This window comes from Alosa sapidissima, chromosome 17, assembly GCF_018492685.1.
Source record: "Alosa sapidissima isolate fAloSap1 chromosome 17, fAloSap1.pri, whole genome shotgun sequence".
Classification (NCBI taxonomy): Eukaryota; Metazoa; Chordata; class Actinopteri; order Clupeiformes; family Clupeidae; genus Alosa; species Alosa sapidissima.
The window spans coordinates 13,627,880-13,654,355 of NC_055973.1; the positions used below are offsets into that span (position 1 = coordinate 13,627,880).

Here is a 26,476-nt window from a genome sequence, read left to right on the forward strand (position 1 = left end):
GGTAATAAAATGTTGAAAAGTTGTAAAAGTTAAAATTGTCCAAATGGTCTGGTGAACCACAGACTTCACATCATTTACAGAAGAAAATATATAATGTTAATTGAACATTACAATGTCAATTGAACTGTCAACCACAGATCTTAAAGAAAAGTGATATCTTCTGATTAAGCCAAGTATGATCTTTGAGCGCAGCATTTTTTTTGTATAAATTGAATTCATTCTATCAATTGAACTTGTGTCAAGTGGAAAAGTAAGTTTGGTCCTTTTAACCTTGCCCACAACTAATAAGTCACTCTCACTCTCTCTGGCAAGAGATTGGCCAGCTATCATTTCAGATGAACTCTCAGAAGGTACATTCTAGCAGTTATACCTGATTAATCTTTTATCTTGTTCTTATCTTACTCCTATCTGTCCTTCAACATCACAATGATATCAACAGGGGTGGACAGTAACTAAGAATATTTACATGATTACTTAAGTATGATGTTTGAGTATCTGTACTTTACTTGAGTATTCATCTTTTTGGAAACTTGTGACTTTTACTCCACTACATTTGAAAGGCAAATACTGTACTTTTGACTCCACTATTTTTGAAATATTAGCATGAGTAGCCTACTTGTTACTTTTAACCACATTTGATTCTTTGAATGCAATAATGCGAAAAACAATCTTGAAGTTCATTTTTTTCAATAGTCCAATTTGAACTTAGCTGAATTGCCTATGGTAATGATGTTGACAACAGATTCTTCATCAGAACATTGTCCATATAGTCTGGGAGAACCCAGACAAACCTGTTAGCAAATGAGATTTGATAAGTGGTGGTGTTAACCAGGCTATCCTCCAAGATAATTGTGAAATTGGAATGAAATCACCTGACATTCACCACATAGCTAGATGTTTAGTGTACATCATTAAACGATAAATAATCTACTACTCATAATTGAGTTATCTGGTTTTGTGTTTAGTGGTGAAAATGTTTTAGATTTGTGAATTCAACCTTTATTTAAATTATATTGTTGCATCCATTTAAACAGTTGCAAAGTTATGAAAATAGGCCAAATGTTTTTGTTGGATGTAAGGAACTAAAGGTCTGTTCAAGTCCTATGACTGACCAAAGGATGTATACCCTATTACTGACCAAATAAACATTACATTACAATACATAAAAAAGGACAACTTGTACTTCTGAATACTTAAGTATTTTTAAAAGCAAATACTTCTGTACTTCAACTTAAGTAAAAATCTGACTTAGCAACTTTCACTTGTATTGGAGTAATATTTGACAAGGTGTATCTATACTTTCACTTAAGTAAGGGAATTGTGTACTTAGTCCACCTCTGGATATCAATGTTCTGAGCTGCACTGATCTTCAGCAAACAAAATCTATCTTTGTAGCAAAGAGAAGACATGACATTAAAACGGTTCACTGCTCAATATTGTTGCCAAGCCATACACATTGTTAACTGCACAGACATTGTATATTATTAACCGTGTTTCCACTTAATACCATTGTCACAACACAGGGTCATACATGTACAGTTGCCTGCAACAGTAATATTTACCACATATCATTGTAATCTAGCTTCTCTGGCCTTCCCTCAGAGAACTGTACTATGGGTCATCACACAGGTTTTTTTCATGATTGTGTACTGACCACAGAAACATGGTAAAGTAGGGGACGTATAGGCCAGGGCTATCAAATAAACGTTCAATCACAATAACAAATTATAAACCTCGCTATCAGAGACTGATATATTGTAAACAATGACTAAGTGCAAAAGCTATTCTAAACTAGTTGAGCTTATGTCAGCCACAAACACACCAGCTTAGGCATACTGAGTTATACCATTAAAGGAGTATTAAGACCTCTTGCAAATTCATCTACAAACAGTTATACATGAAACATTATCAAAATTACAAAATTACTAATTACATAAGTATGTAGCTACTTACTTACACATCATTATAAGACAAATAAAGATTTTAATAACAAAATTGCATTGGATGAGTTGAAATGGAATAAATAAAAAAAAAAAAAAAACACAATCCTAGTGCAAATCTTATACTACCAATCTACGTTGCTTCATAACCCTGTAAACCAATTAAAAGCAGGCTCCTTGCCTGGTGTTTCAGTAAAACTGAAATTATTTGGATGGAATACTGTTCAACCTTCATCAACGGCACCGCTCACCTATGCCTAGACTTGTCAAGATACCATTCAAAATCCCTTTATCACCTCCTAGCCCTAAGTTGTGTTGGTACTTAGCCCTTGGTACTGGCAACGGCAACTTTCATGACTACAAAGTCCAAACCATGTCATTTTGGCAACGTGTGCCATCTCAGGTCAAACATCACACACATGCACGCGCGCACGCACACCAGTTGATGACAACACCGTTGATTTCAGTGCACTGTCAACACACAACCAAAACCAACTCTTCCAACAAAAAAGCAAAAACACATCCATTCCTTTATATTGCAATAAATCCAATGTCTGATATGGGTGCTTCTCCCCACCTGCACTCTGGGTTAGCTGGCGGCCATTACGGCTCTCAGACGCCACAGTCACTCATCCTGTCCTGCAGTTTCCTGGTGAGGGTGAGGGCTGTGGAGAGGCAGGCCACAGACACATGGAAGGTCAGTTGCCAAACGTTCCTCAGCCCGAACAAGAAGCCGTTGCACAAGATGATGAGGGTCAGGAGGGTGAAGGCCTTGAGCCTCTTCAGAGAGGAGTGGAATAGGTAAAGCTGACACTGAAAGACAATTTGGAAGAGGAAACCTCAAGCAGGATATTACTGACTTTGCAACTGCTTCCTACTGCAATATCGAATTTCTCATGCAACTGCTGAATGGAAAGATAACCATTTTTAGATAGCAGACCTAAGATAAGAGTTCATTACCTGGCAAACACAGCAAAGAAAAGCCAAAAGAAAGGCAACTACATTCCATATGCCATCATAGTCATCCTGTGGACAGACAAATGTTTAATATTAGGCTAAAGGCACAGCAAAATAATACAATATCACATCATATTTGCACAATACTAGCAAATGATGTTGACAGAAAAATGTCCAGGTGTTGTTGTGTGATGCCTTGCCTGGAAAGTATACTCAATAAGGTGGACGCCCCTGATAAGGTTAAGGGCGGCACACATGATGTTGAGCACTAGAGAAAGGATCCCTGGGGCCGACACTGGCTCCAGTCTCTGGTTAGGCCCTGCATGAATCACACAGCACAGTCTACTTTTAGCAATCGGTGGTGGGTGGTGCAGTGCATAAATATCAAATGCATGTTTTGTTAAAATATGTTTTTGCTTCAAGAATCATATATAAGCAATGTGATTTTGTGTCATATACATAACTCTCATTAATTGTGAGGAAGACCATCTATCAACATAAAATGAATTCACCTTAGTGGGTCACACCAAAACATGTTTGCAAAATCAGGTAACTACTCATATTTTGCAGATGCACAGCAATACCTCAGTGTCAAAATAAAATACAAAACAAAAAAGAATTGCTCAGATATATCTCCATTAAAAGCAGATGTCTCACCAGTTCCAGGCACTTGTTCAGCATGGCCATTGGCGGCTCCGTTGCCGAGCTGTACGTCCTCCAGGTTGACGATTTGGGGAGGGCTGACCCTCAGTTCGTCCTGCACCTCCGCTAGGGTCACCCCTAACGAGGGCCCACCACTCTGGTTATAATGCTGCTTCAGCTTCTGAATGATGTTGTCTGTTAGGGGTCCACACAAAGGGAGAGATACACAAGATGCCTATTAAAAACAGTTCACCACAACGTCTGTGAATCAGTCACTTTGTAGAGTTAAGTGATGGCACATTGGAGGGACTCTATAGCACTTCCTGGAGTTCATGGGCTAAAATTTGCCTTTTCTTGGGCTATGTTCACATTTATCTTCCCTTTGCCCTACCACTACATTTAGAGTGCCCTCCACTGGGTAGTGCCCACTCAGGATGGAGTCCCAAGGGGTAGGGGTTCTGTAGGGGCTACTGTTTAGTGTTTGCAGCACGTGCGCGCGCGCACACACACACACACACACACACACACACACACACACAGTCCATTAATCTCAAGTTCATAATTCAATTAGCGTACATAACACACAATAATGAATACACAGGCTAGTAACAAGTTACAAAAAAGTGTCTCTCTTTCCAACATTTTACACATTAGCTATATCAGTGTTCAGAGTCAGTGTTAAAATTCCTCCCCTGTACTGATGCAGATGAGCGTGGGGGTGCAGCAAATTTGCCACGGGATTATATTTTTTAACATATACCTCAGAATCTACCCTGCATCTCACAGCGTTCCATTTGGAGAGCTATTTGCAGGGCTAGATCACACTACCCCTCCATCACCAAACAAAAAGGTGTCACCATACCACCACACGCGAACGCGCAAACGAGCAGGTAGGGCAAAGTGGTAGAATTGGGAGAGCCTTGAAATATCCAGATGACTAAAGTAATCTATAGAACATCGACAGCCACATGAAATGCACCCCACCTTGTGGAAAACCGTGTTACTGGTACCATGGCAAGCAAAGCACAGATTTCTTCCACAAATGCAAGAGAGAAGGCTGACCGATGGCTCCATAATGTAGTCTACTGTATAGTCTGTAGACTGTGTAGACAGTATTCTACCATCCCAAATGCTGCTCATTAAAGTGTCAGTTTTTCACCGCACTCACCGAATTCCAGGAACGGATAGGGCCTGCTTGCCAGGGCGACCGCCGAGCCATCGAAGCGGGCTGAGAATTCCCAGCGGACGTCCTCAAGGAAGCAGAAGGCCATGGCGGCAGGGAGCCGGCAGGAGCACACCGCCATGTAGGACACACCCTCAGTTGACAGGAAGCTGTGGCCAGGAAATCACATGGCGAAGGCATTTAGTAAACAGCTGACCTCTCGGGGACAAATAAGACTTGGCTCAAGAGAGAGCTTCTGTTTCAGTGTTATCAGTAGCAGTGCGACACAATGGATCTTTTTTTTCCCCATCAGATGCCACTAATGGAGCTTTTAGTGGATTTTAAATTGAAAACAACCTCACCTATCTCCAATATATGTGCAAATTATGTTTATAGAAATATCTCTAACTGAAAAGAAACCAAATGGCATAAATCAAGAGATTTAACTCCTCCTTCACCATAAATCTTTCCTTCATAATTTGGACAAACTGCTCCTGATGAAATGAATCATAGTTTTAATTCTTAGAAGCACCACATATGCACCATAATTTATGGTTTGATACCTTTCTTAAAGGGCAGCAGAAAATAGCACAGCAGAATTTCAGCCAAGAACCTCACTACATGCTTGACCCTGAGACTTATCAGTAGTTGTCAGACCATTACTCTAACCAATGAACCATGTGCCCACCCACAGACAATCCCATGGCTGCCAACTTCTCAGTCCCCCTCACAGAGTGGCTCATGGTCCAATAGCTCTGGAGTCAGTAAATGGAAGCTAAACAAATGAAAAGCTATTAATTTGTGTTCAATATGTCTCAGGGTTCAATGTCAACACTCCACAATCCCATCCACACTGATGGTACAAGTACACTGCAGTGCAATGCACCTGGGCAATTAAAAAAGAACCTTTATTTTTTATATTGTCATAGGTTGTTGACCCTTCCATTAACATATTGGAAAATAAACATAATCTGTGTCACAACCATCTCAGTACAAAAAAATGCTATAATGTTATGTGTTGAACTTGACCTTTCACATGTCTGTGTGTCTGTCTGTCGGCAGCAGAGATTAAAGGTTAACTCACTAGATGTGGAGGTCATGACCCTTGACTGTCCCTCGCTCTGGGAAGAGTGCCAGTGACTTGGAGATGACCTTCAGCTGCTGCTTGCGCTCCTGCAGCTCCCGGTTGTGCTGGAAGTCTGTTGAGGCCGAGAGTGGGAGCCCATCTCCGACCCGCGCCACGAAGGCGAAAAAGATCAGTGGCATGCTCCTGGCTGGCCCTTAGGCATGGACAGTCTGAGGGGAGAGGCATCGGAGAGCACATTTAAGTCGGTGGGTAAGTAAGTAATTAAAGTTTATTTGCATAGTTATGGTTAATCCGGGTCTTAGGCATGGGAGGTCTGAGGGGAAAGGCACCGAAGAGCGTATTTTACCCTCCTAAGAAAGCACTGCTCTGAAATGATCAGCCAGCACACAGAAATTATGATTTTGAGGGGTTCTCTCACATTGACACTCTTTCAATCCACAAGGTTGAATAACAACAGAATGCTACAGACCTAGGATCAGTTATTCTGGTTATATTCTGGTTTTACTGTTTCTGGAACAGTTTTAACCACAATTATCTGTGTGCATGTCTATGATTGTTTTCTGAAAAACATGTATAACCAAAATCAACACTAAACAATGTGTATGTCCTCCTTCTTCAATTTGGATTCTAGCCCTGGGCTCTTTCATCTCTGAGTGAGTAGGATATTTCTTCACATCCCTAGATATCAAGATTACAGTCAGTGTCCAAATGAGCTTAGGTTGTTGATCACTCGACTAACTCTGAAATAAAGATGTAGCGTCATGGTTCCACACAGTTTAACTGTAAGTTCCTCAGCATAAACTTGTCATGCAAAAATGTGATCTCCACAATGTTTATGCTTGGCCTGTGAAACCTGTAGCACATGCTGGTTGCATAATAGAAGGGCTTACCAGCTTTGCATTTTTCAGTAAATGTCAAACTCATTCCAAATACTGACTAGCCTTTGGAGGGAGTTGCTGATATTATAATACAAAATGATAAAATATAGTGAATCCCTGGGGACTGGCTGCCTATTTTCAGAACTTGTCAAAAAACATTTCGCACTGCAATACTGGCTGAACCAGACTCAAGAACTAAATGTCAAATCGCTTCACTGTGCAATCAATCCTAATGTTAACTGGGGAAATGGCATTGTTAGACTCCAAGCTACCCACAGACCAGATGCAAACATGAGCAATTAATCAACATGGTTATATTTTCACAGATTCCCACAATGCATTATATTAGTAACTGTGCACAGGTGTACAATCAGTGTCGCTGCATCTAAATAGCCAGATGGTTTTCCATAGATAAAACACAACACCTTGTACAAGCCAGTTAGCTTAAAGCCGCATGATAGGTAAATTACGTCTACGCACGATTAAACACATTTCATTGTCTTATTTCACGCGTTTGACCTGGAAGTATCTATTGTTCACACACACTGAGATAACCGTAGTCTTGGGTGGGACACATGGTTGACCTTTTATTTCATTTCTGAAAAATGAACATTAGCTTGCTAGCTAGCATTCTAAAAACTTGAACTGATTCACGCTTCACATGGGTCGCATTGTTTTCCTTACCTCTTCTTTAGATTCATTTTATCACAGAATTTTCAAGCGTCAAATACCATGCAAGATATATTGATTTGAACTGGCGCGGGCATTGTAAAGACAGTTGGATATTCTCGATATCTGTACACGCCTTGATTATTGTAAGACTTTGACAGTTCACTGTTGTGCTGTGCTGTGTGTTGACCCAATCTTGTAGTTTTTGCGTTGAATCATGGGAACGACATAGCTGTCTTCCGCTTTCCGTCAAAGCTTCTTAAAGAAACAGATACAGGCGGAGAGCTTGGTCGACCTGGTTCTACGGCATTTTGCAATACATTTTACGGTAAAGGGTTCTGGTAATATGCTTATCATTCCTGAATGACGAGCTACTAAAGCATCTCAATTTGTAGGCATTCTTGACCACACCACAGCAACCCAATGTAAGAGACAACAGCAGCAGTTCAGTTGTCTCGGTTGAGTTTTTGGTTACGGGGCAATATTGAGAATGTCTCATATTTACAATTTTCATACTAGCCTACTGGGTCCAAGTCAACTTCCCTGCCACATGCATTTGTTCAAGATGAACCTTATCACCTATCATCACACACGCCTACGCATTATCGGTGGCTTGTGCAGTTTCACTTTTGTTGACTGTTGGTCTGAGCGCGCCACTCTAATGTCAACGACAACAAATATTTAAAACTTGATAACATTGATAGATTTTTTTTTACAATTTTAAGGACAGTTCATTATTCCTCAAAATACTAACAAAATTGACAAAAACGGGGACTCTTCATTTTATATGCACCGAACCGACCATGTTGCCTGAAATGACCCTTCCAAGTTCCTAGTCTAGATACCGAGCTGGGGACATTTGAGCCTGGTGGTGGGGAATTCATTCGGCGTAGTCTAATACAAAGCTTCGCTAGGACAGAACAGGTAAGGTAGAGTCGGTCAAAGTGAACTCGTTTGGTAATCTCAGGCCTCGTATCCGCATATGTTGTAATGTCTGTCAAAGCAAAGTTCTAGTCAGAACACGATTATCACGATTGACCCTTTCTGTTTGTCGGTGAAAAGATAAGATAACCACACCGACGACGAGACATCTTCTTGTGAGTCCACAATCGATGCTAGCTAGCTCGCTAGTCGCAAACTATGCTATCAAATTAGGCAGCCTTCTATATGCTAAGATTGGCTGAAATGTTATATAGATTGGAAAGTAATACATTCAGGTGTCTTGATGTTACTGACAATGCATGTTATATTCAACTGCATTTCTGTAATACAATATTTTGTAGCAACTTATAGAGCAACGGTTAGCTTAGTGACAAAATAAAGGCTGCCTTTTCCTGAGACAGAAGGGTTTCTTTTAGAACGGTAACGTTAGCCTTTTTGAATTATGTAAAAACGTTAGGTATCATAAAGCCTTCAACACTTAAGGTTAGCTCTTGCAGATAGTTGATTTTGTGTTTTTACGGGCAAGATCTTGTCATTTACAGTATCAGTATATATCCAGCTCATGCTTTATGGACGTGTTGCTATTGCAGGAAATACAACGGAGCCATTGCTTGTGTGCTAGTCAGGTTGGCTGACCACTGCATGTGTTTTTGCATGTGATGAAGCAGGTAACGTTAACGTTAGCTGCTAGAGTAAAGTGCTGTCTGTCGCACCAAATGGGGAGTCAGGGATTTTGTCTTTACATGATAAACTACTTTGTTTAGGTCTCATTTAACAAATTCATTGATAATCCCTTAAACATGGAAGGTTATAGCACTAGTTTTGGTTAATATCAGTCATTTCTTTAATGTCACGTATCCATACTAACGTTAGCGAGTACTATTTACTCACAGACCGGTGAGGGGGGGGGGGGGGGGCATCATCATCAATATCAATGTATTTTAATAATGCTTGACAGGCTGACAACCTTCGCCTACCTGCTTTTAGCTATTTGCTAGCATTTAGGTCATGTAGCCGAAGAATGTGCACTTGAGAAAACAGTACTATTTATAGCTGGCAACCCCACCCCCAAGGTGTAGCTTAAACATTTCAAGCATTTGATCTGTTAGTTATTGCTAAAACTGTGGCTAAACAAGTAGAGGAATGTATGTAAAGTTGTCAAACAAGATGGAGTTGTGTAAATGAGAACGGTCTCTGATCTGTTTCTGTGTGGATTTTTGACATGAAGGTTGAGCAGCTTTGGGGAGTAGGGCTCTGTGTGAAGTCTTTTTAGAATATATATGCGTGTTTCTCTATGGTATGTGTGTCCAAAGACAGGAAATGAGCAGACTTAATGAGGTTATCTTGAGCTCTTTAGTGTTTCAGCGGTGAAGCTAAACATGTTTTTTTTTTTTAAATAATAAAATAAATCTAGTGGTTTCTCTTGTGGCTTTGATGTGCGAAACAAATTGCAGTCACATGAGTGAAAGTGATCACCCATTGTGCATTCAGAGAATGTTTGGTTCTGAGCTTTTATTTTCCAGTTCAGTTGAAATTCAATAAGCTATTTTTTTTGGTCTATAAGATTCTCAAGGAATTTTACAGAACCTAAGGCTCTAACCTACTTGAGTAAGCAGTAGCCATTACTGTATCCATTGCGTGCTGAGGGAAGCCTGCCACTGTATATTCTTCTGCATCCTTCACTGTCAGTTTATCTCCCAGTTTAGCCCTGTAATTCTGACACTAGCGAGCAGTAAACCCATCCAATCCCCCTGGTCCACAGCTCCAGCTCATTCACAACATTGTTAGAGGGCCAAGTAATAGCCTTGGTGGATACTCGATGCTCATGCCTACTCTCTGGCTTAGCAACAGTTGGAGTGGCTGAGTTGGGGGTGGGTAAAAGATAAGAGAAAGGGCTTTGGTTGGAGGGGCACGAGTGTGGATTGGCATGTGGCAGGCACTCCTCCCCTCTTGGGGAATGTTAGGCTATCCCATTTCTCTCTCTCTCTTTCTCTTTCTCCCTCTCCCTCTCTTTCTACCCTGTAAGAAATATTGCACTTCCTTCTCAGCTCAGCACGGTGTACACATATTCACCTGCCAAAAACCCAGAAAGAATCTATTGTTAGAAAGACTTGTGACTTCAATACATTGTTCTAGAGGAGAATTAGGTTTTAAGGTGGTTACATGTGTTTGTATGTTTGGTGTTTCAGGGAGCCTAGACTGTTCTCAGTAGCACCATGGGGGTTAAAGAACGGCCCCAGTGCTACTTTGATGTGGAGATCAATCGGGAGCCAGGTAAGAAGAGGCTTTTCAGTTCATTCAAAAAATATATTGTTTTATAATTGGCCATATTTCACACAGTGCCTTTGCTCTGTAGGGGTGTGCTGTCTATACGAGTAAATGTGTACACAGAACAATTGTAGGTCTTGGACATCTTTTTCAGAACAACAAAAAAAGACAAAACAAAATGTACGTTTGCATGTACAGTATAGAGAGGCCATATTTATTAGCCTATATTTAAAATGACTGTAGGCCCAATTGTCCTTACTTTATGCTGAATCATACAAGTTGTTTTAGAGAGTTAACATTTCAAAGGTAATTGTAATGCTGAAATGCGGTGAAGATAATATGGCTTCAGGGTTTTCTGTAGCAATTCGGGTGTGCATACCTTTTCCAGCTCCACATAATTCAGTCTGCTGCTAAGGCGTTTTTAGGAGGAAAGCTGTTAAAATACCTTGCCGTAAACTTCTGGGTGAAGAGTTGCTGAGGCCCTATGCCCTGCAGTGTTATTTTAATCAGCCACAGACTGGGTTGAGCTGTGCTTCTTGCACTACTTGCTTGTTATTAGCATGTTACAACACATGCTGTTAAGACCAGTAGGGCCAAGGTAAACAGGGACTGGCGTACTGACCACTATGTTTTAGTGTGCATGGAGCTGCTATTAATTGTGTTATTGCATCTTCATGAAATGCAACACGTTCTGTGAGAGAATGTGGCTGGGAAAGTATGAGGAAATTCTATGAGGGAAAACAATTTGTGCTTGAACTGCATTCATGTACAATCCCATCACTGTTGAAGGAGGGGCCAGAGGCATCGCGAGAACCTTGCAGCTGTGTTATGTCTTGAATGTGCGTATTTTAAACAGTGACCTGTCATGTCTCATTTTTTCCCCTCTGTTTTGTTTTATAGTCGGACGTATTGTCTTTCAACTTTTCTCCGATATCTGTCCGAAGACAAGCAAAAACTTTCTCTGTTTGTGCACTGGTGAGAATTTGTTTTTAATTTCTCTGGGATAAATGACTGATTTAGAATACAAATATAATGACCCATCTTCATTGCTCTCTGCAAAAGTTTCATAGTCTTGTCACTTGATGCTTTGTTAAAGTTGCCCTGACAACCTTACATTTGGATCCCACCTTGATAAGGAGAGTGTTCTTTTTAATTAGCACAGCACAGCAAGTATAAGTATAAGTATATATACTCTTTTGATCCCGTGAGGGAAATTTGGTCTCTGCATTTATCCCAATCCGTGAATTACACACTCAGCACTCAGTGAACACACAGTGAGGTGAAGCACACACACTAATCCCGGCGCAGTGAGCTGCCTGCAACAACAGCGGCGCTCGGAGAGCAGTGAGGGTGCCTTGCTCAAGGGCACTTCAGCCGTGCCTACTGGTCGGGGTTTTAACCGGCAACCCTCCGGTTACAAGTCCGAAGCGCTAACCAGTAGGCCACGGCTGCCCCCCAATGCACAGGTTCACATTTGACCTCACATTTAGCTACATTTTCATCAATGTGCTTAAAATGAAACTCAGGTACTGTTGCATCAACTATAGGCCCTTTCAATCTGTTCCTAGACAGTTTCTGGTTTAGTTATGAAAATGTATCAGACTTTAATGCAGTGTTCTATTAAAGGTCAACTTTAAGAGTTTTTTTATTTTATTTTTATTTATCCCCAAGTTACCATTAGCTCAATGTTGTTTTCTGTACCACCAGAAATGCCATGGGAACGCATGTTTGTTTATGTAGTTGAAAGGGTCTATACCTTTTCACCATTACCATGAACAAAAAAAAATTGCATTGATGTAGCAATATAACGCTATATTGTGCTGGTTCAACACTTTTAAAATGTGAAACGCTTATCCCTCTAACAGGCTCTTTCTGAGGAATGTAACAAAATAGCTCCCATATCACATTTTTGTATAGATGAGCGGGTCATCTGTAGGCAGCTTTAAAGGAAAATGGATTGAGTGAAGCCTCTCTCTCTCTCTCTCTCTCTCTCTCTCTCTCTCTCTCTCTCTCTCTCTCTCTCTCTCTCTCTTGCTCTCTCTCTTGCTGTCTTTTTCTTTCTCTTTCTCTCTTTTTTCCAATCTGCTCAGCAGGTACAGTCTGTTCTCCAAACACCACCAGTTCTTCTCTAGGCCTTCTAAGGTAGATGGCCAAGAGAAGCACTGATGGTGTATGGTAGCAAATTACAAAGCACTAGGCAACTGCAGTATGACTGATCATTTTTCTCCATGCCTGCTAGGTTAGGTAACAAGAGTTCAGCAAGGACAGACATATGGTGTGTCTGTGTTGAGTTCTGTGTCTCTTTCTCCCCTGTCCTTGGCCCCATATCTGGCTATTCTCATTGATTCCTCCTGAGAACGGGAAGCCAAAAAAAAAAAAAAATCTCAAGTTACTTCAGCAACATGTCCACACGTTAGCAACCCGAGAGCAGCCTGGCCACATTGCTGGCTGTTTTCGTCAGCCACTCCACAATAATCCCCCACAAGAGTTTCACAATCATCACCCGGTGAATATGCAAGACTGACAGTTGGCTGAAGCTTGCTCCTCACAGCGCTAAGAGACATAGCAGTAAATCAGAGTTTATTCGTCATGTGGATTATAACTGCTGCTGCTTTGCATTTTTCATGTCTGTCCTTCCTTTGACCCACCTGTTTGAACCTATTATGTGGTCATAAAACTCTTCATTGTCCCAGTCAGGTGTGCGGGTACGAGAACCTTAAATCGATTGGAAAGCATGTGTTTGACATCTGAGTTGTCCAGGGAGTTCAGATAGGAGTGTCGGAAGGAAGAGACCATTAAATATGCAATGCTTGCTATCTCTGGCAACAGGAAATGCTTGACACTCAAACTATGTTGTTATTCTTGTGTCTATCTTGTGTCATTGTGTTTTTATATTAGTATTACTAGGGTAATTAGAATGTTACATGTATTGATATCTGAGGACATTAGAGTCTGCCCTTTGGGTAAATGCTTGCTAAGATGTGGAAACTCTAATGTGTTTATCTATGTTATTTTACAGGTGAAAAAGGAACCAGTAAAACGACAGGGAAAAAGCTATGCTATAAAGGTTCCACTTTCCACCGTATAGTAAAGAACTTCATGATCCAGGGTGGAGACTTCACTGAGGGTAGGTAGACCATCAGTCTTGGTTCTGAAAACTTGCTGTACACAAATAGCAGGTTGACTATGGTCAGGATCTCACTGAGATGAATTAAGTATATATATAAGTATATCGTGAGGGAAATTTGGTCTCTGCATTTAACCCAATCGGTGAATTAGTGAAACACAAACAGCACACAGTGAACACACAGTGAGGTGAAGCACACACTAATCCCGGCGCAGTGAGCTGCCTGCTTCAACGGCGGCGCTCGGGGAGCAGTGAGGGGTTAGGTGCCTTGCTCAAGGGCACTTCAGCCGCGGCCCACTGGTCGGGGCTCGAACCGGCAACCCTCCGGTTACAAGTCCAGAGTGCTAACCAGTGGGCCACGGCTGCTCAAGAACAAAAGATTAAACAATGATACTTTCTGTTAAATGTCACTTCTGATTCAATTTGGAAGGGGGGAAGATGTGCACATCTCATGATTTTCATTTTCATTTGTAGGCAATGGAAGAGGAGGAGAGTCTATATATGGTGGCTATTTTGAAGGTAAGAGGCTGCCTTAACTACTTGCCAAACAAGATGTGAAACAACCTGGATTGCTAATGTCACTCAACTCATATCCGAAATAACCAGCTACTCCTCTCTATTCCTCTGTCCTAACTGCCTTTGCATGTGTTAAAAGTAGCATGGACAGCTAGACTCGTGCATGGGATTCCAGAGAAGCATACACATCTAATGCAAAACGTTACTTGTAGATTGTGACTTCTTGAATTGTTTCTTTTCTTTTTTTGTAAAGTGGCTTTCTCTGTGACAGCATGAGGGCTAGGCATTTTTTCTCTTTATTAAAAGATCCAATCTTCCTGCCTAAAATGTTCAACATATTCTTTTATTTATAGAGAGTGTGGTCTTTTGCAATGAAAAGGTAAGAGATGTGCACAGTGCAGTTACACAATCTAAACATCTATTCTCCCCCCTCCTTGTCCATCTTCCCTGTGTGAACTGAAGGCTCACAGCGTTTATTTGCAGTGCTTTTGGGTTTGAAGGATGGATGGATGGATGTCTGAGATTCGGGGCTCCTTTTGTGGTGTCGTAAAGAAGCTCCTGAAATAACTTGAATGTGTTTAGGCCGGAGGCTTTTATTAGGGTTAAGATGTTTTTTGCCAGATGTCTATTTTTAAGTTTGGAGCACTTTTTTTTTTGTTTTGGTGAGATTTTGATTTTGTTTCACTGCCCCCATACAAAAAAAAGTAGAATTTAGAAGATATAGTTCAGATGAGATTATTGCAAGTTGAATAGAACTTTATTTTGCTACATCTGTCACATGGTTGTTGCATTTACAGAGGTTCTTGTTATTTTTCTGTGTATTTCACAAACTGTAGGCCTTGAATCAGTAAGAAAGGCACGTGGAGAGTGCAGACCTCCATCAAAGTCAAATGACAAATCTTGCAACATTAGCCTAACCATGATTCGGATCTACTCAAAAATATACTGGGTTCTTTCAGATGCTACACTTTTCCATAAAGCTTTGTGAAAATCTGACAGCTTTTTTTTTGTTTTTACAATTCTGCTTATGGACAAACTGTACCAGAAAACCTAACTTCCTTGTCGGAGGTAAAAATTGTACGGTGTTAATTAGTGCCGCCAAATTTGAATAAAAATGAACAGATATCTCTCTCAGGACCTCTTTGAGGAAAGGCCTTACACTGTTTCATAGTTCCAGAGCCCACCTCTCACTCTCTTCAAATTCTCTTTCTCTCTCCATCCCCCACCCCAAACAGATGAGAACTTTATTCTCAAACACGACAGAGCCTTCCTCTTGTCCATGGCCAACAGGGGCAAGGACACCAACGGCTCCCAGTTCTTCATGTGAGTACACTTCACTCTGTCACCAGGGGGTCTGGGACGCACTGTGCACACAGATGTCATCACGCCATTCCCCCAAACCACACCCACTTTACCCCCCAGTCCATTTAAAGGGACTCCATTGGCTAAAAGTCAGTGATTCCGCTGCCACTTTATTGCAGAGAAAGGAAGTCTCCGCCATCTCAAATATTTACATTTCAAGACGCAGCCATCTAAAGCAGTGTTTCCCTTTTGATAATAATGTTGATAATTAGTTGATAATAATGTTGATAGTTTAGCCATACAAGATATGTATTTTACTTGACTATTTACCTATATAAGATATGTATTTTACTTTACTTTTTACTTTCAGTAATAGTTCACTCAAGATATGTAAAACAATGTGAGACTTGCTTTCCTGCAGTTTTGCAGTTGTTGTCCCTTTAAATGCCTCTCCATAGACTGTTAGTTTGTTCTAGAGCCTCATTGAGGCTTTATTAGAAAGAAGTGTATCAGCTTCTTTTAGAGCTTCCTTTTACTGTTTAGACAAGCATTTTGGTGCTCATTAAGTGTGTAATGTGCTGATATTTATGTGGTGTTAATAGTCTTTGCTTATTGTAGGACTGAGTGCAGTCATTTTGTTTGGGAAAATATGTAGGTTAAATGTAATGTATTTAATCTTAATGTAGATTTGTGGACTATGTATGCTCACATTAACTTTGTTGCGAACTTACCATTTTGGAAAAGAAACAAGCCTTGCACAAGGCTTCTATCAGCTAGGGACTGTGCTTTAGTTTTGTCTAGTTTCTTCCGTTGATTGGTTTTTATTTGTTTTCTCTGTCTGGCATGTTTGTTTTTTTCTTGTCCCCGTAGTTCTGCTGGCCGCTAGATTACTCTACTTTGTCCTCTCCTTGACCAGAGTAGCAATCCCCATTTGTGTGTCTTGTTTTTGTTGTTGTTGTTGTTGTTGTTTCTGGGAAGCACTACATAATCTAATTTATGTATGTGTGGTACAGACAATCTCAACATACTCATTCCCCCCCTTTGACCTCCTCTTAAACTATGCATTTAGAAAAATATACAAAATGACAAAAGACTTGGACTCTTTTTTTGCCTACCAATGTTACATTTTTTCTCTTGCCGTTTTTGTGTAAAATTGCAGAAACTCTAGCATCCAGCTCCTCCAAGGTAATGTGTTACTCCAAGGCTGTGCTTCTCTCCTGACTTGTGTATTTATGATTGATTAGTTTGTGTTCACTACACCCACAGGCTTTCTTTATTTCTTTTTTTTAATGTTGCACTCGGGATGGTTCATGTTTATTCAGTCTTCAGTCTATAGAGATTAAAACATGTTGAATTTGTAAATGCAAATTTCAAAATGGTAAAGCAATTGGAATACAAGTACGGTATTTATTTATGTGGTTGTAGAACAGATTGTTAATCAAGCCGTTGTCTGATTTAATTTTTTCTTATATAAATAAAAGTTTCCTCAGACCTTTTATTCACAATTGTTTATTTATTTTTTTTATTTTAAATCTCTTTTGCGGTTTTCCAGAAATGCACTATTGTTTATCATTACGTCGATTATTCTCCTTTAATTTGTATGTAGGAAAAGATCGTGGATCTTTGGCGGATCCATTTTTCAATTCCTCATGTCTCCCAAGACTATATGGCACGGGTTGTTTATTTACGGGCAAATGTCAGATGTTCTTGTTGATTTTACTGCACTTATGTTAGAGGAGTCAGTGCAGACCCTCATTGTTCCTCCATCTTCTCTCTCTCTTCTATGTGTGCTGAACTGGCCCGACTACCGGTCTACGTGTCTGGGTTGCTCTCCTCCATTGTCATTACAGCACTACAAAGATGGCGGCACACCTGGATGGGTACGTTCACACTCTAATCATCGTTTCCTGCTGTGTTCAGATCAGAAGAATCATGGTTAGCACAGATGCTAACGGACTATTCAGAGAACTAAAAGAAGTCCTGGATGTATTAGTTATAACCGAAGTGCAGTGGCTGAAGCTACTACTTAAAAGAATGGAAAGATCTCAGAATGTGACTCTCAGGCCTGAGAAAGAATATTAAGAAAGTTTAGGTCAAGTGTTTAAACGAGTGAATATAGTCTTCTTCCTCCAAAATTGGCTTCAGAGTCTGCAGGTGCCAGGGGATGTTGACCAGTGCTTGTGCTTTCTCCCTCAGGGTCCATGTTGTCTTCGGGCTGGTGATCTCCGGCTTTGAGGTGATCAAGAAAATCGAGGGCCTGAAAACGGACTCTGCCAGCAGACCTTATGCTGACGTCAGAGTGATTGACTGTGGACAGCTGATCACCAAATCCGCAAACGACGGTGAGAAGGGGGGGTCCTTTTCCTTTCTTGGGGTCCTCATTCGCTACTGTGTTCAGGTTCACAACATTGCTGCTGTGGTTGCATTTCTTTTTGGCTGTATGCCATTTTGATATTTTTCACTTACTGCGCATTCAGACATTTATGCACAGTTTGTTAACACAACACTTATTCGTTTACAGTTAAATAACTAAAATAAATAAATATATCATTCATAAATAAATAAAATAATACTGTTGTCCATATTGCACACGAGGGCCACCATACGTTTTAAGACTTTACCATGAGGTAGCTGCTGGGCCCTTTTAAAATTCCTTGTCAGTCTCCGCCCTTCCAAGAGGACCAGGTCAGCTGTTTCTGGGTCATATCTGCGCAGTGCATAAGAGGATGGCATTTTGATGCAAGCGCATTTGCCTAGCTTTAGAGGGCAGCTTGTAACCTGATCTCCCATTGAGCTGTGATCAGCCATGCAATCCTCTGTGCCCCCTGGCAGTGCCTGCTGTATTTCTGAATCCTGTCACCAGCTTGCTTTTGAACACTGCAATATAGTGTGAAGCCTCTGTTATGGCAACATGGTGTATGAACTTCAGTCAACCTCTGGGTGGCTGTTTATTTTTGCATCAACAGCTCAGTCTTTCGTGTGTGTGTGTGTGTGTGTGTGTGTGTGTTAAACGTATGTTATATTTCCACTGACTGTAAATGTATGAATTTGACCCTTGCCAGGAGAGTTGTGGCAAGGGCCAGTCCAGTTCATTGTACTGGACAATCAAAATGTGTTGTGTTGAAATACAATATGCTAGCTGAAATCCTCATAACTTTTGTTTTTAAATATAGGTTAAAATGACTACAAAATGACACTAAGTCGGTTATATTTCAGTGTTCATTCATATTTCAGTGTTAAATAAATTTTGCTTTGTAGTGATTTCATTTTAACATCTGAATGTGAACTCTTTGCAGTCCTCAGAGGCAAGAGGAGGCGAGCTGCACTGGACTCTGCTGATTCCTCGCTCAGCTCTTCAGAGTCTCCCTACAGTTACTCCTCCGAGGAATCAGAGGTCGAGTCCAGAGGAAAATATCGACACCACAAAAGGAAGAAGACCTCCAAGAGCAAACACTCAATGAAGAGGAGGAGGAGAGGGTCGAAAAGAAGAGAGAGACACAGTGAAAACATACCTTTAGATAGAAGGAGGTAAGGTTCAATTTTGGATGTAAACAAAATTGTCTATCTGACTTATTCACTTGTTTCCCTCTTTGGGATTATTGTCAAATTTAGTTAGGAAAAATACCCCAGGATGCTGGTCCTAGAGATTGAAATTCATGAAGTTGGTTAATACATTGTCTAAACGCTGTAATTTAAAATTGTCCAGCCAACATTTTCTGAATTGTTTAGTAACTTAATATGTCATTATAGAATGTATAATTAAGCATCTGCTAAAAACCTTAACTGTAACTAAGGAGTATATCTTAAAATATAAAACGTTTAACAAATATACCTTTCATCAACCCTCAGTAAAAGATCGACTTCAAAGTAAAAGCAACACATTTCATGAAATCAGTGTAACATTTCCCATAATTCATTCACAGCCCTGCTGAAGAGCAAGAGGTAAAGGAGGATGGAGACAGGGAGCAAAACGTGCGACGGGAGAAGCCTGTGGTTCGTCCAGAGGAGATCCCACCGGTTCCAGAGAACCGGTTCCTGCTGCGAAGGGATGCGCCTGTACAGGAGGAGAACCCAAACATGTCAGTCCCCGACTCACACTCACCCAGGGAGAACCTAAGGTTGTTATTAGTAGGGTGTAGCCAGGTTTTAGCAGCTTTGCGGTTAAACTTATAACTGCATGTTTAATTTGTCTTGTCTGTCTCTTGAGGTTGCTGAGACCATTTTCTTTTTGAATATATTTTATGTTGTTAACAATAAGTATGTTGATCATGATATTGTTTTCTTGCAGTTCTGAGCAAGAGAACCCTTTGGCTTCCACTGACCATGTGAAACCAGCTGTAACCAAATCTGGACGGAAGATCAAAGGCCGTGGAACAATGGTACCTATTTTACATGTTATTTCTTTTCCTTTTTTTGCACTGCCATTGAAAAGCATACTCAGTGTAACACATTACAGTTAGTTTCAGCCATGTGTATTTAGTTTTCAGGGTGTACACTGTGGCTTGGTTGAGCACCCACTTTAAAGTATCATTTTGAACTGTAAGATTATTTTCTTATTCCCCAAGCAAGCCATTGATGTTGACCTTATGGATGTGAGGTAATCCATGCCATTTGTGCCCTCTGCTGTTTTGATTGTAGTGTGGCCGTGTTTACTGATGGGGCTTGTTTTGTTTTTCCCCCCCCCCCCCCCGCTGGCTGCAGAGGTACCACACTCCGCCTGGTATAAAGTCTGGCTCTGAGTCCGAAGAAGAGCGGGGAAGCAGTGAGACCCCCCCACACTGGAAAGAGGAGATGCAGAGGACAAAGACGTACCAAGCTCCCAGTGTGGAGAAGTGGAGCAAAGGAGACAGGTACTACTGATTGATGTCTAAAATCAGGGTCACGGAAATCCTTGAAATTTTGTGAATTGGAGCATTGAAAAAAAAAAAAAGCCAAGGCCTGTAAATGTTTTGAAGATAGACATAAATATAACGGGTCAATGAAAGTTAATTTCTATATTTTGTGAGGTAAGAAGATCACATAATTGAGAAATATTTACACATTCAGTCCTCTGTGTATCTTAAATTGATAAAAATCCCTGAGCTTCTGTAAATCTCACATTATAAAATGTATCAGTGTCAAACCTTATTCCGGGTCTTATTGCATCTTTTGTTGGGTCCTTGAGTTTGAGAGAATTAGGGTTTGAACCTCCATGCAATGGCCTTCAATTTAAAGATTGTATGGGAACCCTGGTGAAATGTTCAACTGTAAATGTGAGGAAGGTGTACAAATTATTAACATTTAAATTAAAAAAAAGAGGCAGGTATGCTTGTTTGGTAGATGATGGTAGGATGGTAGCTATGATAGTGGTTTTGCTTTGCAGAATGCAGAAAATCTGTATCAGTTTTTTTCTATAATATAAGATGTAATATTTTCTCATTAGATGGGATGACCGAAGTGATAGCCCGTGGTCCAGGTCCAGATCAAAGGAACAGTCACCTGACCATGGGTCTGACCACTCAAGCCCACACCACCACCATAGAAAGGACCGAAAAAGGTCCAAGCGCAAGAAAAAGAAGCACAAGCACTCAAAGAGACACAAGAGCTCAACACACCAGCCCAAAGGGTCCTCATTGTCGGAAGGAGAAAGGTCTCATTCTTCGGGGGGGAGGTCAAAGCTGTCTAGCCATACAGAGAGAAGATCTCGCTCTTTGTCATCTTCGAGACACTCCGTCAGAAGGGACTGGTCTGGATCTGAGAGAAAAGGTCGGTTATCTGGTTCTTCTCGAGATTCAAGATCTTTCTCCCGCTCTAAGAGCAGGTCCTATTCCCGGAGCTACTCTCGGTCACACAGGAAGTTCAGATCATCTTCAAGGTCAAGGAGCTGGACACGTTCCAGAAGCCGATCAGTGTCCAGATCAAGATCAAGGTCGAGGACAAGGTCACCTTCTCTGTCAAGGTCTAGGAGCAGAACTAGGTCTAGGTCCAGGTCTACCTCCAGATCCAGGTACAGGGGAAGGTCAAAGTCAAGAAGGCGGCATGTGTCCAGATCTCCTCGGAAAGCAAAGATGACTGACAGTGTCAAGTCCAAGACGGTTCCACTGCAGGCTACTGTTCCAAGCATAGAGCCCAAAGCTGCACCCCCATCAGCTCCTGAGAATGTACCAGTGCTTCCTCTCAGTGACAGCCCCCCTCCGTCTCGATGGAAACCAGGACAGAAGCCATGGAAACCATCATACGTTCGTATTCAAGAGATCAAAGATAAGACCACTCCTCCTTCGACTGCTCAAACTGGCCAATTTATGAACTTGGCCTTACATAAGCAGCTCATGTCCAGTGGTCAGACTCAGCCTGATAATGCAAGTGGTGTGGATGCCCTGGGACGGCGCACAACCAGGAGCCGGAGTCTTCATAGGCGCTCCCGCAGCCCTTCCTCAAGTAGCCGTTCTCGTAGCAGGTCCCGAAGCAGGGGCCGCTCCAGGTCAACGATTCACTCCTCTGGCCAGTACGACAGTCGTTCCTCATCGTACAGCAGATCCGATTCGTACGACTCTCCCAGGCAGGGAAGCACAACGAGGAAGTCCTCTGAGCTAGGAAAGAAACACCATTACAGTTCTCTAAAGACAAAGCACAAAGACGCACAGCACAAAATGCCTAGTGGTGACCAAGATATTATGGCCATGTCATGTAGAGAGAGTGGCGCTAATATCCAGAAAGCTACCATTTTCAATCAAAATGGGTCCAAAGGACAAAAAGATGTGATTAGTGCAACTCTCTCTAGCAGTGGTAGGACTCACAATCCAAAGCCATTACTAGCAGAAGAACCCAAAGGCATGTCTGCTTGGGAATGTTCTGTTGATGTTCCAACAATGCCTTTTATCAGCGAAACACGTTCATCTGGTGGCTGGGACTCTGATAGTGATGCAGACAAGCCAGTGCTGAAACAAACCATGCTTAATGTTAAACACGTTTCTGACAAAGAAGAAGGTGAGGCCACTTCTGAATCTGATGGGGACCACATTTCTCCTGAGAAACCTCGAAAGCCACTTGAACAAGTGCCCCATGCTTTAACTTCCCCTTCTTTGAAAAGCCCTGTAGTGAAAGATCGTGCTGAGGACCAACCTGTGGAGGAGAAGCACAAGTCTAAGAAAACAAAGCGAAAACACAAGCACAAGAGGAGGAACTCTGCCAAGTCAGGGAGCCATCATTCAAAAACTAAAGCAAAGCGGTCAAAGAAGAAACACCAAAAGCTGAAAGAGACTTTCCACTGGCAACCTCCCTTGGAGTTTGGGGAGGAGGTGGAGGAAGATGAGTCTGTTGTTCAAGGGAGGAACACCAAACAAAGCAGACAGAGTGCCTTGAGAGATCCTCACAAAAGAAGCACCATCCCACAATCAAAGCCCAGGGTTTTGGGAAATGAGGATCAAGTGGAAAGAGGCCACTCTTCATCTCAAGAAAATTCCTCAGAGGTTGCAACACCTTTATCAATTAAAGAAGATGATGATCTGATGAAAAGGAGACGGTCAAAGCCAAGTTACCACACAAGTCCAGCACAACACCTGGTCCCTGATAACAGTGATGGCAAAAACAGTGTTGATTATCCTAAGCATGATCCTCAAGAAGAAACCCAAGATGATCAAATGGACATTTGCACCCCAGATCACCAGACCGTTCCAGAGATCATCACAGAGCCAACAGGGCATATAGTTGTCGAGATGACACAGAAGCTGACCAAAAGTATATCACCTTTAAAGAATCCTGTAAAGAGCGGAAGTCCACTTGTAGAAAGGAAGCATGTGATTAAGCCTACCTCAACAGTGGAGTATCAAAGACAAAATGAGGAAATCCAACAATTATCAAGCAGCCAAGTAGCAGACCAGATGGTTGATACCAAGTGGAAACCCTTGAAAGGAATCACTGCCCTACAAGCTGCAAGTGTTGTGTCTACTGTTCTGAAAACCCACAGATCCTCTCAGAACTCAGAAGCTAAAACTCCTGGTCTCAGGATCGAGATCAAGAGCAAGAACCGAGTACGGCCAGGTTCCCTCTTTGATGAGGTCCGGAAGACGGCCCGTCTGAACCAGAGGCCCAGGAACCAGGACAGCTCCAGCGATGAAAGATCCTTATCAGAAGATGCTGATGGCCAAGGGTCTTACAGCAGGTCACTCTCAAAATCCCGCTCTGCCTCAAGGGACCGGTCTCACTCCAGAGGGCGCTCTCGCTCCTACACTCATTCACGAAGCAGGTCCAGGAGCTCAAGCTATTCTTCCAGGTAATTTTCATTGTGTATGGACCCTTTCAAGAGTTCCATTATCAGCATCATAGTTGGCCCCACAAGGCTTCCTTTTTAACATTCCATATGTTATCTTAATGCAGAGGAAGTAGATTGGGGCCCAAATAGAACGTTCAAGCATTGTTTTTGTTTTTATTGTTGAAAGGGTCTATATAGGTTGTTGGCATTGCCATATCACTGACACATCAGTGTTAAAGGTAAATATTTAAAGAAATTGCTTGTAAATTTGAAGGAAAGATAATTTTCGAGACATAAAATTCTTTATTATGTGTTAACCTGCCTCTAGATCAAACAATGTCAATGTTTTCATAAAATGAGTTTTGATGAATATGCACATATTGTATACTGATAAAATTATTTTTTTATAAATCTATAGGCTGTATTGAATGCATATTTTGTAAAACTGTTTACCACTTACAGGAGCTATAGCAGAAGTCGTAGCAGAAGGCGATACAGTAGGGGACGTTCTCGATCCAGGAGCAGCACTTACAGGAGTTATCGCAGTCACAGGTGAGCCGTCACTAAAAAAGTAATGGGCTAAAATGACCCTCACATTAGCAGCATGATGTGTCATCAAGTGAGAATAAAATGATCAATGTTTTGTTTTTTTGGTTTTAAAAGCCGAACCTATAGTAGGAGTCATTCCAGAAGTCGCTCGTACACTCCACGCAGAAGGTCCAGGTTTGTGGAATTCATCATTTAAAAATACACATATTACTATTCTGTTTTGCACGCATATGTCGCATGCTTTTCTTGTTTATTTGCTCGTGTTTGTTGAAGGTCTGATTCTTACGACAGCTACTCCAGCCGCAGCAGGAGTCGCAGCACAAGCAGAAGACGACGTCGAGGAAGGAGTGACAGCTCAGATCGCCATTCTAGGTCAGGGGTGGATTTCACATACATTTTGCCACTTCACCTAAGCTGACTAACTTTACCCTTCAGGGTCTGTATTCATAAAGCACCTGATTTAGGAGGATTTCCTAAAGAGTGTGGGCATTTTAGTCTTAACTTAAGGACTCCTCAGAGCTAAAAGCAGCTGAGTTGTATTCAAATTCGCAAGCATAGGTGAACATTTGCAAACAGTTTTCTGTTTGCCTTGAGTCCTCCGCAAACGTTTGCGAACACTCACAAACAGCTTGAGGAGGTGCTGGAATTCTCCGCAAACATACAGTGGAGCTGGACTAAGAGTTGCTGTTAAAATTGAATGTTTACACAAAATCGTTCAAATTTAACTGTTGAGAGAAAACATATTCGCCACAAATGTTCACCACTGTTCACCACCAAATTTGAACGTACTGTACCTGTTATTCCCCGTTGTAATGTTTTGCATGCAGAATCACTAAATAGATCTCAATCGTAAATCAGGAATAATTGTGGGTCATGTTAGAACTCCAACTCAAACCCATTCCTTGTTGAAGTTGAATAGAATATATTTAGTTTATATTGCATCTCTCTTCACTGTTGACACTCAATGACTGTTGTATAAACTTGTTCTGTTTAGTAAAGGTAAGCATAATTAAATTCAGAATGAGGATCTTGCTCATTGTACCTTTCCTTCCCTGTGAAGGTCGTATCGCTCATACAGTCGGACCTCTTCAAGACGCAGGAGCCACAGTCAGAGCAGTCGATACAGCTAAGGGCCACTCTACTGAGGAGTTCCATCTTGCCATTTTCCACATTTTTTAAGAGCAAATGTTCACAAAGTATATCATTTTAAACGTTCTTTCAGTCATCACTGTTCAGTGATGAATATTTTTATTTTAACCAAACGCAACGCATGGTGTAAAGTAATCAAGTTTATACTGTAAATATATAAATGTCTGCATTAGGTGCGTTTGAAACCCATCTTTGTGTTTGTGTAGCGTCGTTGGATACTGTGAATCGAACATGAAGTGGAGGTGACTGTGTTTCCTCCTTTGTTATTTAAAAAAAATAAAAATAGTAATATAGAATTACTATTATTAAATAGAAATGACATTGTGTATCATGATTTACAAGTCTATGAAAGGGTGATTTTTTTTGTTTTTCTCCAGATGTAGGAAAGGACACCTTACAGCCTACTGTATTCTTGCACAGACAGATGGGAATTGATTTGTTTTTGCAACTAGCAAACTTTGTCTTTGAGACCGACTGCATTGTTTTATTTTATCTCATGAATGTAAAGCAGTCTTATAACTCTGTCTTGTTTCCACCACTGAAATGCCTATGCAGATTTCTCTATCAACAAATATTAAATACTTTTGCAATAAATGAGAATTTGGTTTTCTTATTATTCAGGTAAATGTACTGTATTGATATAGCAGCCCATCTGCACCTGAATTATGTGCAGGGGGCTTTCCAGAAAAAAGGAAACGAAACACTTAAATTCAGCGAACAGTTCAAATTTCTAAAGCTATATGCTAGAAATGAGAATATTCTGGATTCACAATGAACATTTCTCACAATCTGCAGTTTTCGTTATGGCATATACTTCTCAGCATTAAGGATGTTAACACTAGAATGATGTAGAAACAATTAAACTTCATTTATTTACCTGGTCAAACAAACGGACTTCTAGGTGTCCAAATATTATAGACCGTAAATCATTGAAATTCTACAGACGTCGCTAAGGTTGAGAACTATCTTTAGACAGCCTTACACCAAAAAATCTTACAGTATACAATGTCATCAGTGAAAGATGGTTGTCGAGTAAAACGATGTCTGTTATTTTATTT

General features: G+C 41.1%; 2 protein-coding genes across 16 annotated transcripts; one reads left to right on the forward strand and one right to left on the reverse strand.

Annotated features, from left to right (window-relative positions):
• Nucleotides 1-537: 537 nt before the first annotated feature.
• Nucleotides 538-7,521, reverse strand: sec22c (SEC22 homolog C, vesicle trafficking protein). Its single transcript, XM_042067031.1, has 7 exons — nucleotides 7,351-7,521; nucleotides 5,786-5,997; nucleotides 4,708-4,871; nucleotides 3,555-3,734; nucleotides 3,098-3,216; nucleotides 2,901-2,966; nucleotides 538-2,753 (listed from the first exon to the last, which is right to left on the reverse strand). The coding sequence occupies exons 2-7, from the start codon at nucleotides 5,965-5,967 to the stop codon at nucleotides 2,553-2,555; spliced, it is 912 nt and encodes a 303-aa protein (XP_041922965.1). The 5' UTR covers nucleotides 5,968-5,997; nucleotides 7,351-7,521; the 3' UTR covers nucleotides 538-2,552.
• A 120-nt stretch (nucleotides 7,522-7,641) lies between these two features.
• Nucleotides 7,642-26,012, forward strand: nktr (natural killer cell triggering receptor). 15 transcript variants are annotated; one of them, XR_006024441.1, is made up of 19 exons: nucleotides 7,955-8,259; nucleotides 10,467-10,551; nucleotides 11,446-11,520; nucleotides 13,565-13,672; nucleotides 14,147-14,191; nucleotides 15,424-15,511; nucleotides 17,341-17,370; nucleotides 17,687-17,832; nucleotides 18,787-19,018; nucleotides 19,414-19,608; nucleotides 19,779-19,869; nucleotides 20,192-20,340; nucleotides 20,913-23,741; nucleotides 24,183-24,272; nucleotides 24,384-24,443; nucleotides 24,543-24,641; nucleotides 25,330-25,465; nucleotides 25,625-25,660; nucleotides 25,796-26,012. XR_006024441.1 is itself a non-coding variant. In XM_042067020.1 (18 exons), exons 3-18 carry the CDS (start codon nucleotides 10,494-10,496, stop codon nucleotides 25,397-25,399), a joined length of 4,365 nt encoding a protein of 1,454 aa, XP_041922954.1. In that variant the 5' UTR covers nucleotides 7,955-8,259; nucleotides 8,868-8,945; nucleotides 10,467-10,493; the 3' UTR covers nucleotides 25,400-26,012. The 15 variants fall into 15 exon arrangements, 11 of the variants coding, with proteins under 11 accessions (XP_041922956.1, XP_041922954.1, XP_041922953.1 ...); XR_006024439.1 differs by having other exon boundaries at nucleotides 25,330-25,660; XR_006024440.1 differs by having other exon boundaries at nucleotides 25,625-26,012.
• Nucleotides 26,013-26,476: the final 464 nt, after the last annotated feature.

What these genes read in the sequence shown, in the direction of transcription:
- nktr (XM_042067022.1), top strand. Translation starts at nt 10,494, where the DNA reads ATGGGGGTTAAAGAACGGCCCCAGTGCTACTTTGATGTGGAGATCAAT. An exon ending in ATATGGTGGCTATTTTGAAG is followed by an intron (nt 14,192 to 15,423) that starts GTAAGAGGCTGC and finishes CACCCCAAACAG; the next exon opens with ATGAGAACTTTATTCTCAAA. An exon ending in AGGAGTTATCGCAGTCACAG is followed by an intron (nt 24,273 to 24,383) that starts GTGAGCCGTCAC and finishes TGGTTTTAAAAG; the next exon opens with CCGAACCTATAGTAGGAGTC.
- sec22c (XM_042067031.1), bottom strand. Translation starts at nt 5,967, where the DNA reads ATGCCACTGATCTTTTTCGCCTTCGTGGCGCGGGTCGGAGATGGGCTC. An exon ending in TTATTGAGTATACTTTCCAG is followed by an intron (nt 2,967 to 3,097) that starts GCAAGGCATCAC and finishes GTCTGTCCACAG; the next exon opens with GATGACTATGATGGCATATG. An exon ending in TTCTTTGCTGTGTTTGCCAG is followed by an intron (nt 2,754 to 2,900) that starts GTAATGAACTCT and finishes ATTGTCTTTCAG; the next exon opens with TGTCAGCTTTACCTATTCCA.